This window comes from Montipora capricornis, chromosome 2 (assembly GCF_036669925.1).
Source record: "Montipora capricornis isolate CH-2021 chromosome 2, ASM3666992v2, whole genome shotgun sequence".
Classification (NCBI taxonomy): domain Eukaryota; kingdom Metazoa; phylum Cnidaria; class Anthozoa; order Scleractinia; family Acroporidae; genus Montipora; species Montipora capricornis.
This window is the reverse complement of record NC_090884.1, coordinates 56,761,911-56,776,910: the sequence shown is the minus strand read 5'-3', so window position 1 is coordinate 56,776,910 and position 15,000 is coordinate 56,761,911. Positions and strand designations below refer to the sequence as shown.

The 15,000-nt window shown below is 40.1% G+C and overlaps 2 protein-coding genes across 6 annotated transcripts in view; both read left to right on the top strand.

Annotated features, from left to right (window-relative positions):
* The window catches only part of LOC138028343 (short transient receptor potential channel 6-like), a 29,778-nt gene extending 25,552 nt beyond the window's left edge, over positions 1-4,226 (top strand). The window contains exons 6-8 of the mRNA XM_068875845.1: positions 313-501; positions 956-994; positions 3,822-4,226. Of these exons, the coding sequence (XP_068731946.1) occupies positions 313-501; positions 956-994; positions 3,822-4,031 (438 nt within the window). The 3' untranslated portion in view covers positions 4,032-4,226. The remainder of the gene's footprint in view (positions 1-312; positions 502-955; positions 995-3,821) is intronic.
* A 7,731-nt stretch (positions 4,227-11,957) lies between these two features.
* Positions 11,958-15,000, top strand: part of LOC138028303 (short transient receptor potential channel 5-like) — a 43,738-nt gene continuing 40,695 nt past the window's right edge. For all 5 annotated transcript variants that reach the window (XR_011127640.1, XR_011127642.1, XM_068875827.1 and 2 more), the window contains exon 1: positions 11,958-12,930. Coding sequence is in view for 3 of the 5 variants with exons in the window: in XM_068875827.1 (XP_068731928.1) it covers positions 12,022-12,930 (909 nt within the window). In the remaining 2 variants the exon portion in view is untranslated. The remainder of the gene's footprint in view (positions 12,931-15,000) is intronic.

Here is a 15,000-nt window from a genome sequence, read left to right as displayed (position 1 = left end):
TAGACATCTTGTTAGAATCCCTGATGAAGTCTGTTTGATCAGACGAAACCGGTCGGATAATAAACAAAGTTAACAAGATCAGTTGCTGTGTGCTGCTCACTAGTTTCCATTTTAAAAATTTTAAAAAATTGAAAAATTATCATGTAGTGACAACAACAATAACAACAGCAACAACAAAAACAACAATAACAATAACGATAACAATAATAATAAATAATAAATCAACTTCATTCAAGTGTGATGAAGTCAGTTGTGTAACAGAGGTACTGATTGAGTGTCACTTTTGTTTGTTTGATTTTTTGTTTTAACTAGGAAGATTCAGACATTTGGAAGTTCTCCAGAACTCGAATGTGGCTTGAAAGCATTGATAAAGGCAACGTGCTACCAGCGCCTGTGAACCTCATTTACTACGGTCTTAAGATTATATCCATACTTTTTTATGTAACGGTCATAAAATGGTTCATCAAGTACTTTTCCCCATGCTGCCGCTGCTCTCAAAAGGTGAGGATCAACTGCTCACTAGATGGCAATAGGCCTTTTTGATATATTAAAATTCAGTTTGATAGTGAGGCAGTGAGGACAAAGACAAAGGAAGGGGCATAATGATATATAAATACTTTTCACATTCATTCCAACGTGTTTCTATTGCTTTTGTCGTCATTGCCTCACTATCAAGATGAATATTTGATATTTCGAAAAAGTCCTATTTTCGACTACTGCCGCACGGTAGACTATGGCAAGAGCATTTAGAGACCGCGGTAATTTCCAATTAAAGCAGCGTGACATAATTAAAACTGAGATAGTCCAGAGCTACCCACAAGATTGGCAAGCACTAAGGCTAGACTGACTTGAGTGACAACGCCAAAAAAAAAAGAAAATAATGCTCCTAAAGCTCAACTGTCTTTGCACAATTAAAAGCTAGTTCGTTATTCCACACCACTTTATCTGCTTTCAGGATGAGGAACAGGGAAAGAAATATTCGGAGACGGACGAGGTAGGTACAATAAACAGCAGCTTTGCACTCTAGCCGGTGTAATAAAAAACTTTGTCCATGTTATCACAAAATTGTGGACACTTGAAATAGTTACAAATTGTTATTGTGTCTTAAGGAAGGACAAATAAAAAACAAAACCGCAGCAGACAGTGACAGTAAGTAATATTTCTAACTACACAGTAGCAACCTATTCTGCCATTATTTTGCGAATTTCAAAGCACTTTGACATGTCGATGGCCCTAGAGGGCCAGGACAATAATTATTTAGTAATTAATTTATGGTTTTCGTCGTATTACTTTCAGAATTCGTGTAGTGAGCCCTCCATATAGTGTATTCTCTCACGTGATCAGTAACCTCGTTTTTCGACCGAAACAAAGGAAAACGTTTGCATGGTAGTTAGTTAGTTGGGTACACCAATTTGGCCGCCGTGACGTCACGTGAAAACACTCTATAGCAGGCCAGAAAGTAAGGCACGATCCCCGCAATGACGCTGACACAAATTTTCCTGCCTGAAATAAGCTAGGGAAATAATGTGTTGCCTGATAAGCCCAAGCTACCAGACACAATGATAGAGATGTGTCAAGCAGCCCAGTTCAAACTCAACGCCGTGGCATAAATTTTCATATGTTTTCATTTTGCTGTCGGACGAATGAACCACGCTAAACAAATATCACAGAAATGTGATAAGTAAGGGTTTCTTAAAACTTTTAACGATAAAGATAAACGGTAAAAAATGACGTTTCGACCGTACTTCGGTCATTATCAAGTTTGAATTAGTTTCTTCTGATAGCTACCTTAATATGCTAGACGTCACATTGTATCTAATTGACGGCTTCATTAGAACAGACATTTCCTCTAAACCTACGGACAGTCATCTGTACTTGCCACCCACTAGTGCTCACCCCAAACATGTATTCAAAGCGATTCCATACGGAGTGGCCTTGAGATTACGTAGGAATTGCTCAAATCAGAATTTTTTAGAGAAGCGAATGCTGGAATATGAAAGGTACCTTGTTAATCAAGGCTACCCAAAAACACTCGTTAAGAGGCAATTCCTTAAAGCTTCGGCCATTCCTAGAGATGATCTGCTTTTGCCCCGAACCAGGGAGAACAGAAAACTGTTTCCGTTAGTGATGACCCTCAATCCTCACCTACCTAACATAGGGTACGTCATTAGAAAGCATTTGCACCTGTTACAATCTAATCCCAAATTAAGAGAATTTTTTCCATCTAATTCAATTATTCCCTCGTTTCGTAGAACAAAAAACTTGAAAGAAATTTTGGCGCCATCGAAATACAGAACAAGAGTAGAACAAGAAACCAATGAAACAGTTGGTTGCATTAAATGCAAACGTAGTAGATGTGATCTTTGCAAAAACTTTTTGATAGAATCAATTTTTTTTCAGAGTTTCCAAACCAATAGAAAATACTTTATTAAACCAAGACTGTCGTGTGATTCTAAAAATGTAATTTATCTTGCATCCTGCAACAAATGTCGCTTGCAATATGTTGGTTCAACGGCAACACAATTCAAAGTTAGATTCCGTAATCATAAATCATCAATGGTAACGAACAAGAAAACCTGTGAGGTCGCGGTACATTGTAACAATAGTCCGCATGCCCTTAACGACTTTTCTTTCCAGTGTATCGATCAGGTGTCTGCTACCAACTGCACTGAGATTTTGGATAAACTTTTGATCACGAAGGAAGCATACTGGAGTGCGCAACTTTTCTCATTAGCACCTTTTGGCCTTAACAAAAGGCAAGAATTCCACTCCAGGAACAGAATCACCTACAACCAACCGACTACTTGAGTCGAAATAGTCTGCAAGCTTAACGAACCACATAACGTCACAACTCAATGTAGCACACGAATTCTTTACTTTAATGATTGTTTTAGTTCTCGCTGTTATTACATTGTACCTTTCGGAATAGAATTACTTCTTTTGTTTTGTTTGTAACGACTTTTTACTTGTATTGTACTTGTACTTGTACTTGTACTTGTAAGTTTTGTAACATACCGAAAATTCCTTGTCAACCATATATAAGCTCTTGAACCTAATCATTATCCACATGCTGTAAACTGATGAAGGTCTAAGATCGAAACGTTTTTTAATATATTTTACTTTTTAGCTTTCAAAAGTTGTCCGTCCTTTGACTCTTTTAACTGTACATATATATACAATTTGTATATACAAATTGTCCTGTTGGCTAGAGAGACCTTCTTAACTTGTATACAAATTGTCCTCTTCTCTCTCGTCCGCCTGTGAATCATCGTTCTGCTTGATCCAGCGTCATCTAGTTGGGTTAAAACATGGGCCCGGGATGACCACGTAATTCTCATTCACTATCCAGATTGGCCATGTAGCCGGCATGGTTGCTCTGATAGTGTAGTGGTGATCACACCCAACCGGTAATCAGGGGGACGTGCGTTCAAATCCCTCTCAGGGCATAAAACGTTTTTCTCCCAATGAAAAATGTCTTCCAGGGGTTGTCCGTCCTTGGTCCTTTCAAACTTCATTAATTAATTACATTTCGCCGAGGCTTGGACTGTGAATTTATTTGTGATCCTCCTTGGGGCAGGGATGCGCTGTTGGCTCGAGAGTCATTCTTAACTTGTGTATATATATATAGATATATAGTGCGGTGCTGATGTCTAGGATATATGTATATATATATTCACTGTTTCAATTTTACCATTCACTTGATAATGACCGAAGTACGGTCGAAACGTTGTTTTTATCGTTAAAAATCACAGAAATGGAAAGCTATATTGAAGAAGTGAATTGACTGACTCGAATGTTTTTGTTTTGTAAAATAAATCCAGCACCGATTGAGGACAATGAAAAAACTGGTGATGAAATTTCTTGAAGATGGCTACACGAAGGAGGGAAAAGACAAGACCAGAGCACGTGACCATAACAACAAAAAGGGAAAGCATCCTGTGGGTGTTGAGCTTAAGTCTCAGAAAGTTGCAGATCAAGGTCAAAGGATCGGTGCACAGATCAACCCAGGGTTTGCCTACAATTTATCTTAAAAGGGCGCTCTCCTACGAAAGCTGCTAAAGACACTACACGTTCTTTATAGTAACAGTTTTTAATTGTAAAGTAGTTGCACTCTAGATCTAGTTTTCCTTATTCTTGCTACTTGATATAACAATTTTTTTTTTGCTACACCTAAGCCTACGTATCAACATAGTTAATTGACGGGAATGGTTATGAAAGCCAACAAATTTCTTTGTTGTGGGTTTTTGTTCTCTTTTTTGGCCTTGACCGTGCACAAAACACAATAGTTGTTTACTCCGTACTGAGGAACTAACCACTAGAAACGTGTTGGTTACGTAATTCATGCATAGTGTATAAGCGCAAAACAAAAGATTGTGCACGGTCGTGGACTTTCCAACCTAATTCTCGCGTCTTTGTTTGCTCCTTTGATGTTTTCCGAGCTTCCAAACTAGTCCCCTCTTAATCTCGTACCCAGTTCTCACTCTGTCACTGGAAATGTGAGATCTGGTAAAGTTCAACAGTACACCATTTTTCATTGGCTACTTAAAAAAGGTTGCGGCAATGCAATCTACTCTCCGATTGGCTTATTTCGCGGAGCACTTAGTGAAGGTTTGGTTTTCGCAAGCTAATGCCCTGTTTTGAATAAATGCCAGTTGTCCGGAGGAAAGTTTTGGTTTTTTTCCGACGCCGGAAAAGCCTTACAGTTGAGGAAAATCACATTAAAATTTTGCGACATTTGTGTAAATGGTACCGACGAAAGCCCAAGTTGCGGCCACTTGGAAGTTGGAAATTGGAAGTTGGAAGTTTGTTTGTGATATATCTGGAAAGTGTTGATGTTGACAGTTCTCCACAGTCACCATGAATGGCCAAATCATCTCGCAGTTCTTTAAGCGAGGAAAAACTGCTTGCTTGAACCATGGTCTCTAATAGAATAGAGTCTTGGAAAGTGCATTTTAGAACTGGTCGAACGTGATTCAACTTTTTGGGAACCGTGCTTCCAGTCAAGTTGTACCGTTTAACGATATTTGAAACTGCGCGCTTGCTGACGCGTAATCTTCGCCCAACTTCTGAAAAAGAATAATGCCGGGCAAGTTCGACCACTTGATTCCGCAAATCACTTGAAAGTGGGACGCCTTTTTGATAACCTCTTCCTTTATTGTTGACTGAAAACATATCCCTGTCAGTAGCGAAACTTCACATTTGGGCGGGAAAACTTCAAAGTTTGACACCTGAAACTCAGACGTTTGACGTCACGTGAAAACATGTTTTGAGCGCGTGCGTTCACGGGTAGATGCAATCGACGGTATTTGCTATATATTAGAGGCAAAAAAACCCTTCCTATTTCATTGCGTGCGTGAACACATGAAACCCAATCGTGTCAAATTACCATACGCACCTAAATAAGTTTCAGAAGCTTCCTTTCAAATAGTTCTTGGCTGTCACATTTCCAATTTTTTTTTTACCTGGAGACTGTGCAAAGTTGAGCGCAAAATAAATATAACTAGAATTATTGTTAACAAAAGACTGTGCGGAGTTGAAGACTAGTTGAGTACAAATAAATACGAATAGCCAGACATCAGAGATCACAGATCCACTTAAGGTGTTCGATTCCTTCTCTGTCTTTGTTAAACCCTTAAGTTACCAGAGAATTTTCCATTTGGTTTGAGTGTTGTACCTAACATCACATTTGGTAAAATATTGGAAATACATCTCACGGCCCGAACGGACGAAAGATTGTCGTCGAAGTCCATTACTGGTCGCTTTTAAGATTCCAGATATTTATTTTTCACCGCCTGTCTCGTTTATCCAATTGACGTTCCATTCTTGAGCTCCGTAAAGGTATATTTTGTTTAGAGACCCACCAAAACGCCATTTGCGTTTCAATGACTTTGACGCCACTGCATGTTCATTAAATATTCTCGTGTGTCCACCAGAGAAATCTACGCATTACCACTACCCCTCAAACCTAACAAAATACGCGCAGAAGACTCTCTGCACAAAGATACTACTTAGCAGGGAAGGGACAGGAAAGACTTTGTCAAACACGGAAAAAAATATTTTTAAAAAAACCGAGAAATGAAACGCAGATTCCGACTGGGTTTGACAACCCAGTAATAACACAACTTCGAGCGAGTTGCCATGCCGGAAGCCGGTAACCCATTTTTGACTCCAAATTGCAAGCTTGAAGACACAAAATGTTTCATATTTTTCCTTTTTTACAGTCTGATATGGTTTTGTAAATTGTAAGTCCCTTCTCCTGAATATTTAATGCCATCTCCAGCGAGATAAATGGCCTTATTTCAATGCTATTCCTGTTAACTTTCATTGAAATCAGGACAGTAAAGTTTTCCCGCCTGATGAATCCTGATTAGTCAATTCAAATTTCAGGCGCGCTAGCCGTATGTAAGGAAGTGGATCATGGTGCATCAGAGGAACCGAGGTATCCTTTCCCGGGGTGGATTCATCGGTTCCTTTAATGCACCATGATTCGTGATCTTGGACCAGCGATCCATTTTTCGGATCATCCTAAAGCAACGCACCCTAATACTATTGTCAGGCAATTTGTTAAGAGTGTTTGCGATTTCCCGAATGTTACAATGGAAACGGTACAACACTGCTAAAAGACCCTCTTTAATTCTGTGTTTGGAAAAGATCTTAGAAGCCAATTTGGTGACCTAGGCTTTTTTGTTTTGCCTTTTTTTTTTCCAATTTCGAAAACTCATTCAGTTCTCTTACCTAATACTTGTACTTGGTATGAGAAAATAGAATGTGAGTTATTCATGAAAACCTTATTAGAAAAATGGCAAAAAACGAATCTCATACTTGAATATAAAAAGTCAGGGTAGATGATAGCTCTAAGTTTCGAGATAATGCTCAACACTTTTAAAATTTAGCAAAGTTATTTCCGGGTTTTGCGATTTTAGGTTGCATTTTTATTACCGTTCACCCGTTTTGGCTTCCATTCATCCTTTAACGTAGCGTGATTCTCAGACGGTCCAGGTCGCTCGTGTCACGCACTCTTCTCCCTTTCCCGTCTGATGGACTTCATTTAAGGTCATGTTCCTGACGTCATGCTTCTGCTGTTTTTTTACACCAATCCGATCGAATTTACCATTTTCTTAAAAGTCGGGAATTTAAGGAATGCAAAATTTTTGTAATCACAATGGCGGAAGACCTGAAAGGATTTCAGGGAGCTGTTGACAAAGTTTGCCAAATCTTTGGAGTGGAGACACTTTCTCCGAACAGATGAATACTCGTAAAGCTTTCATTTGAAGAGAGGGTGTTTTTTTAGACTTGCCAACGGGGTTCGGAAACTTAAGGCGTTGGTGTTTCAGATGGCTCCCTTAGTCCACGCCAAACTTTCGAAGTTGAATCACGGATTTACACCCAATCCAATAATTATTGTCATTTCACCACTCGTAAACCTAATGAAAGACCAGGTGAATTTTCTTCGGAATCTGGGCATCAGAGCTGGATCTATAAGAGGCGATAAGTTTGTAAATATCGTGTATTCTTCGCCGGAGTCTTTACTCGGAAATGGCTAGCTACTGGCGAAATATGTTATCTGACATTTGATAGGAATTGTTGTGCATGAAGCGCATTGTATCAGCCATTGGTATGCATTTCATTTTATCTCGATTCAGATCTAATTTGCTTTTCCTCGAACTTATAGTATTAAAACGCTGTGGGAAGCAACCACAAGAAACGAAAGACTGGAATGTGAGGGTATAAATACGAAATTATTTGCTTGGAAAACATAAGCTAAGAAGACATAAAATGAATAACATGAAAGTTAGATAACGAAATTTATGACACTTCGACATCGTGTGATGTACTCAACAATACCACGAGCTCGCGTTGGCTATGCATGAGACCAAGTTGGTTGTAATCATCTCATATCCACAAGCACGTGAGGAATTATATTGCTTTACTTGTCAAAATAAAGTTTTCAAGTTGCTACCTTGGAATAAAATTATTTTCATTTTCATAACATACTTTAATTTGCGGCTTGCTTTGTGCTCTCTGGTGTTGCATTTTGTAACAGTTCGAGGACTTCTTAATTTTAACCGGCTGCCATTGCATGTTTCTTTGGTGACGTTTGTTACCTTTTTTTCAATTCATGATCTGAGGCATATGCTTACCATATTTGTAGAGACTGGTATATTAGTTCATATACCGAGACGGCTAGTTAAGCCAATTAAAACGTCTGAATTGCACTATACAATGATTAAGTTTTTAATGATATTTATTAACTACTCGTCAACATCCACTGACGTTCAACTTGCTGAGGTGAAGATGTGGTATTTTCTGTTTTTGCATTCCAATCAATCAATCAATCGTTTAATGTATCCAATAGCAGGTATAAACCTGAATTACAGGAAAGGTCAGAGACAGCAAACATATCTAGCATTGGTATTTAACAGTAACAAAGTTATTAAGACGAGCTGTGCGGCCTAAAGTTGGGTAAACAGTTTTGTTCCCTGAACGGAGATTACGATCATGGTCCACGACAGTGGGCGAATAAAGAACTCTGAGAACTTCTTTAGCCTTAATGACAAACGACTTGCACGAATCTATCCTACGAACATACAGTGGGTCAAGCCCTGCCAAGTCGAGCGCATCTTCGTATAGAAAACCGGGAAAAAATACTCGCATGGCTTGTTTTTGGACACTTTCTAACATATTGCTTAAGCATTGAGGGAGGGCTGCCCAGGCAGGAGAGGCGTACTCTACAATAGATCGTACAATCGAGCAGTACACAGAAACAAGATCTCCCTTCGACATCCCAGCTTTCTTTAGAACCCGTAAACCACAAAGGCGTTTGACAGCTTTTTTATACACAGTTTCACAGTGCGAGTTCCAAGTCAGATCTTTGGAAATATGCAGCCCAAGCAGCATGTAAGACTGAACACGATCAATGACTGTGCCACCAATCATCAAGGGGCTCAAGGTGGTAGACTTGTACTGTAAGAAATCGAAAACCATCTCCTTACATTTTTTGGCGTTTAGCCTCATGTTACGGTGTGATGAGAACTTGTTTATGTCAGAGGCAACGATTGGCAAATAGCTAGGCGAATTTCGAGGGACGAGTTCGATAACAGTAGCATCATCTACGTACTTCAACCTGGTACTCCAATCTTCCGCCAGCCTATTAACCAACACCGCAAACAGCAAGGGTGCCAATCGAGTTCCTTGGGGAATTCCTCCGCGCGGTGAAATAGGAGGCGAGAGTATACCATCTATTCTAACCCTTTGTTGACGGTGACACAGAAAGGCTTTAATCCATCGGATGAGACAGTGATGGACACCTAAGATTTTAAGTTAGTGTAACAGAGCATGGTGGTCAACTAGGTCAAACCCTTTGGAAAAACCAGTAAACAACACCCTTGCATACATATTCCCCCGGTCAAGACCTTCGAGGATGACATGTAAGAAATAGACCAGCGCGTGTTGTTGATTTACCAGCCAAGGCGAAATGCTTATCGTCAATGCGATCGACCACGTGATCGCAAAAGAATCCGCATGTAAAGCCTTCGAGCACTTTTGAGAATTGTGACGTGAGCGCAATAGGGCAAAGATCAGCCCTGATATCCTTAGGTGGACTGCACTTGGGGAGTGGTGAAATTATGCTTTGCTTTAACTGGGAGGGTATAAAACCCTGTACAAGAGACGCGTTATAAATATCGCGTACTACCGGCGCAAGTTCCACAGCGAAGTCCTTCCAGATTCTACAAGGGAAAGGATCAGGGCCAGATGACTTGTTAGTCTTCACCGCGCAAAGCGCTTTAAAAGCGGTGACGTGATCGATCAGGAACTCGCTCGGCGTGGGGAAGAAAAGACCTGGTACTGGAGGCGGCAGTTGTTTGCCCCCCAAATTTTGCATTAACGTTTATTTTCAGATGCTGATGGTACACTGCATATTCCCAAGAGCATTTGAAAGAATGGTGTATGCAAAATGTGGGTGGGCAAACAAAGTGTATCATGCGGAATGCGAAATAGAGAATACATCACATTTGCTTAAAAAGAAATCTGCAAGAAAGCAGTATTTGAGAAAGGCTGAAGAGTAGCCAGCATGGAAAGGGCTGCCAAGGGAAGGGAGAAAGGTGGAAAAGAAATTACACAACGACTAGTGTTCAAGCTGTCTTTCAAAGGTATTTAATTTTAAAAATTAGGGGTGGTCCACAAGGGAGCTCCATAGAGTGGTTCATGGACTCAGAACTATTATTACATGTCGAGAGGTCCTCATATAGCATAGATAATCAACAGAAAGAAAACGAGCGATGTTTACTACTGTCACCACATGTTCAGGAGAACTTCCAAGACTCAAGATGCAGTTGCCTTTAGGCTGTGGTTTTGCAAACTTAGTGAGTTGCGATCTTTGGTGTCTGACAACATTCCTTTCGTGACTGCCACGGCAACAAGAAGAACAAAGTTAAGGAGACAATTATATCTGTTCTTCGGCTGGTTTATTGAAGTGTCTGAAATCCCAAACAGGCCAATCAGCCATCTGCTTGGAAGACCGTCTTCTGTAGATCCTCACCCAAAGTCACTTTAAACTCCTTTTCACAAGCTGGATAGTTCAAGATAACCTTCAATAGAAAAAAAGGGAGTATAAACTTATTAACGCATGTACGCGAGCAACACAGACAATCAACGTGAAACTATTTTGCTTAGTTTTTGGCATCCTGGGGTACAAGAATAGTAAATGAGAATTAGTGTAGTGCTACAGAAACAGCTAACTGACCTGAACACATGAGTGTTTTGAACAGCTTTCCCTATAGGTTGAGTTTTCTTGCCTCCTTGATTGTTAGACTTGCTGAAAACACACTTAGGAAATGCACACAACACCAACGGAACAGAATGCCCGATTGCTTCATATCCAACAAATGAACTTGCTGAAAGAAAGCTTGTAGGATTTTCGATTTCAGCTGGATGAAATAACGTTTTCTTTATCGATTTTACATTGGTAGAGGTAGTACTCGGAGCTTCTAACGAAGGCGTCGTCACAGACACGTCCTCGCTCGATGCACTCTTCCCCGCTTGATGCGCACTGAGGCCGTCTCTGAAGCTTCGGTTCTAAGCTCGTCTTGAAGAGTCTTAAGAGCAGAGGACAATTGTTCAACCTTTTTCAACCTTGGAAAACATTTCTTTATACAAACGTATTGCGACCTGCAACTCTCCTCCTAAAATCCTAGAATTGTTCTCCTCTTAAATCCCACTGTGAACGCCCAAACACAGCGATTCTGTCAGTCTTTTCCCACGATTCAGCACAAATCAAACAATTAACCAAATTGGTTTCATATGAAACCGCTTTTTTTGGAGTATAAGTTATCACATCAGTAATATCACTGTTTTTTTTAGTAGACGAGATAAGACTTCGCTGAACAGAGAAAAACCCGCGCGAAAATAAATGCGTGTGTTTATTTCTTACAAGCATTTTTATTTGCGTGTAGAAAAACAGTAGAACCATGACGTCAGGAACATGACCTTGAATGAAGTCCATTAGACGGAAAAGGGAGAAGAATGCGTGACACGAGCGACCTGGACCGTCTGAGAATCAGGCTACCTTTGACGCGGAAGTCTAAGTATTGTAAGTGTGTAGTACACGCTCGCTCAGCTGAAAACTCTTAACTGCATCAGTTTTCATTTGATGATTTAAACTGAATCGAAAACCATTCCTTAAATATATTCTGGCTGCAAAGGAGAGGACAGAAATGTGGTAGCCGTGGTTATTAAGCATTTAAATTTGACCTTCCAAGAACTCGCCTATCGTAAACAATAGACCCTTTGCATAAATGGCGCCCAAATTTGAATAACAATACTTGATACATCCTTAGCCTCGTGTTTATGTTTCAAGACAAAGGATTTTTCTCATGAATGTGAGGCTAAGGATGTATCAAGTATTGTTATTCAAATTTGGGCGCCATTTATGCAAAGAGTCTATTCTGCGAAACGAAAACAACTTGAACTCGCTAGCACATTTAAAGACAAATGCGCCCTTGTTTTTAAAGCGTTGTCGACATGTTAACGTTTCACGGTTTTCTCGAAGCCGTTTCTAAAGACATTGAAGAAAAAAAAGACGCCCTTAAAAGTTTTCTTTCGGATGCGAAAAAAGGAAGAGTGGCAGTCAATGACGGTCAAGGAAAGTGGTACAGAGAGCTGCTTCTGAAAGCTCTCGAAAACGAAGACCCTGACAAAGTATTGAAGTTAATAGTCGATGGTAATGAACAGAACGCCAAAACACTTAAAACTCTAAACAATAATGCAAACGCCATTGCTCAACGCGAACGAAAGAGGACAGCTTGTCATCTTTGGCACTGTGGGCAGGGTTGTCGTGATTGTTCCAAAGAAGAGATCGACGCGTTTCTTTACACATGTTGCAATGATTGCTCGTGTTCTTGCTACAAAAACGGCAACTGTTGCAATTGCATGCAGCCGTGTTCTTATGAATGTGGTAAGAAGATGATAACAAAGTTTTGGAATTGGCTGCGTTGCCACCAAGATGAGGAGCAATCTATAGAAACCCATGACTTTAACGAAGAGGAAAGAGAGTGGATCAAAATACTCTCCAATCCGCTGTACATCAGCTTGGCGTGGTTCTGCAGGATCTGCACAGAGCCTAATGGAAATGAAGCCGGAAAGAGAAAAGAAAATGAAGAGGAAGACTTGATTGTTGCCGCTTTACGAGATTCGCATCTTCTTCAAACGATTGCCAGTAACGATATTCACCAACACAAAAAAGAATACCAAAAGCGAGCAGATGAAATTGAAGAATTTGCCAAAGCTGTTGTCGAAGGAAGCACTACGAGCAAACAACTGCGTAGCATAATGGATACGCAAGGAGAAGGATGTCTAAAGCAAGGCAAACCTGAAAAGTTCAACCAAAGATTAAGCGTCCTTAAGATTGCCACTGACCTGGAAAGGAAAAAGGTTTGTATATTTACTATTTTTTCAAGATCAGGAAAACCCAGGAAACGACAATCTGTTAGGCAGATAGACACATTATTCACTGTTTATACATAGTATAGTAGTGGCTGGTTTTTACACCGCTTTTATGACAAGTGGATTTTATGCAAATGTTGTTTGCACGCATGGATGCGGTTTTTGAAAGCTACGGAAGAGTATTTGTTCAGTTCCTCCCTAAGAATGCAAAAAGTAACAGTAATATTTAGGGACTAAATGCCAGCCGACTTTTTTCAATTGAAGCAAAATGTAAACACTATTAGCTTTTCACAACATAAAAGCCGAGATGACATGCACTAATTTCTTTCTTATGTCAAAAGTTCACTGAAGGTAACAATTTACTCAAAACTAACTTCGGGAATCTTAGTGAGCTTAAAATTCCAGAACGATTTTGGCCAAACTTCTTCTTTGGCGCCACTGCTAACTAGTCAAAAATAATCAAGATCCCGGAAGATTCGCTATTGGTTTTATCTCTTTCCTTATGTATTTTCCCCTCTTCAAACGATAACTAAGTTTTGTAAAATAAAAAGGCCCGTTTTTTTATTAAAAAATTATCCGCTAAGCCATCAAAGCAAAAACATGTTTGGCATCTCTGGCACGTAATAGGATTGACGCATTTGTCACATATTCTAAAGCCTGTTCACTCCGATTTCCTCTTGACAAGTTCATCTAGATTTTGACAAGCGACTGCCTTGTTTGAAATTTTCTCTCGCAAGGTGTGTTGTGTGTTAAAGTTGGATACTAGGGCCGTGTTCTCCATTGAAGAAGAATCCGGAAACAGATTCTTCCAACCGAAAACGGATTCTTCGTTCTGTTACTAAAATTTCACTACATCCGGGACTCTGAATCCCCGGGATTTTACATTAGAAAGAGACCATGCGTAGAAGCAGGGAACTCCCATAATAAGCCTATGTCACGGCATTTTTAGACTACCTTTCCCACGAAAAGTCTGGTGACCCAATGACGTCAAGTTCGTTTCTTGTGACATCGGGCTCCTGCGAGAGTCTAATTCGCGGGAACTTCAATCTCAAAATAAATCGGTCTGTGAATATAGGGCAGTTGTCCGCTCTGACTCATGGGCTTTTTCGTAGATTGGTGTTTTAGATTATGACGCTAATCGGATTAGCGATCAATGCATAATGTGATAATGCGATAAAAGTGTCAAATTTGCGACCCGTTGCTAACGGCAACGGAGGCGATCGCATTACGAATAATTGACCTCTGTTGGCCAAAAATCACCCAGATCACCGATTTTTCGACGGAACATTCATCCCAGAGGATTACACAATTCGCTGGATATATAATAAAGGTAAATATGAAAGATTTGGAGGAACAACAAGAGAATATTTTGAGCGAAAAAAACAATCCTGTGTAATGACAACAACACGTGGCGAGTTTACCTTTTCAGCGATTTCAAGGCTTGAAATTCCATCAAGTGAACCAAAATCCTTTTCTTTATCCTTTCCGATGCCTGCAGTGTTATTTTTTGCCTGGAAAACTTAAGTAAAAGCGCTCCGCGATCGGTTGAAAATTTCGCCTTCGCATGGCTTCGCATCGACTCAAATTGCCTGAATTAGAATGGCGGTCATGTAGGCGTCATGAAAGCTAGAAGGCCGAGCTTTTTAGAGAAACTGGGGCCATATCTCACCAAATTTCACAGCGATCGATGAAAATCGCGGCATTCAACGAATCCTACCAAAAATGATACTATTTCGTATCCGACTTTTTATTTTAAAGTTCGTATTATTATATCCGGTATAATAGGTGAATGTGTGATAGAGAGTGCATACTGCAGCTATATAATTCTAACTAAAAGTGAACATCGTAGTTAATCAAAGGAAACCATGTTGCCTCGCGGTTATGAGCGAAATTTACTATTGCGCCGAGAAACCTCGCGATACCGGTGCGACGCTCTAACCAACTGAGCTATGAACCCAATGACGTTGGGATTTGGTCGTTTCTGGGTTCACATGTTCCCGTGACAAATGTTCCCGTGTTGAAGGCCTGAATTTTTCAGGCTTCTCGACGCAATAGTAA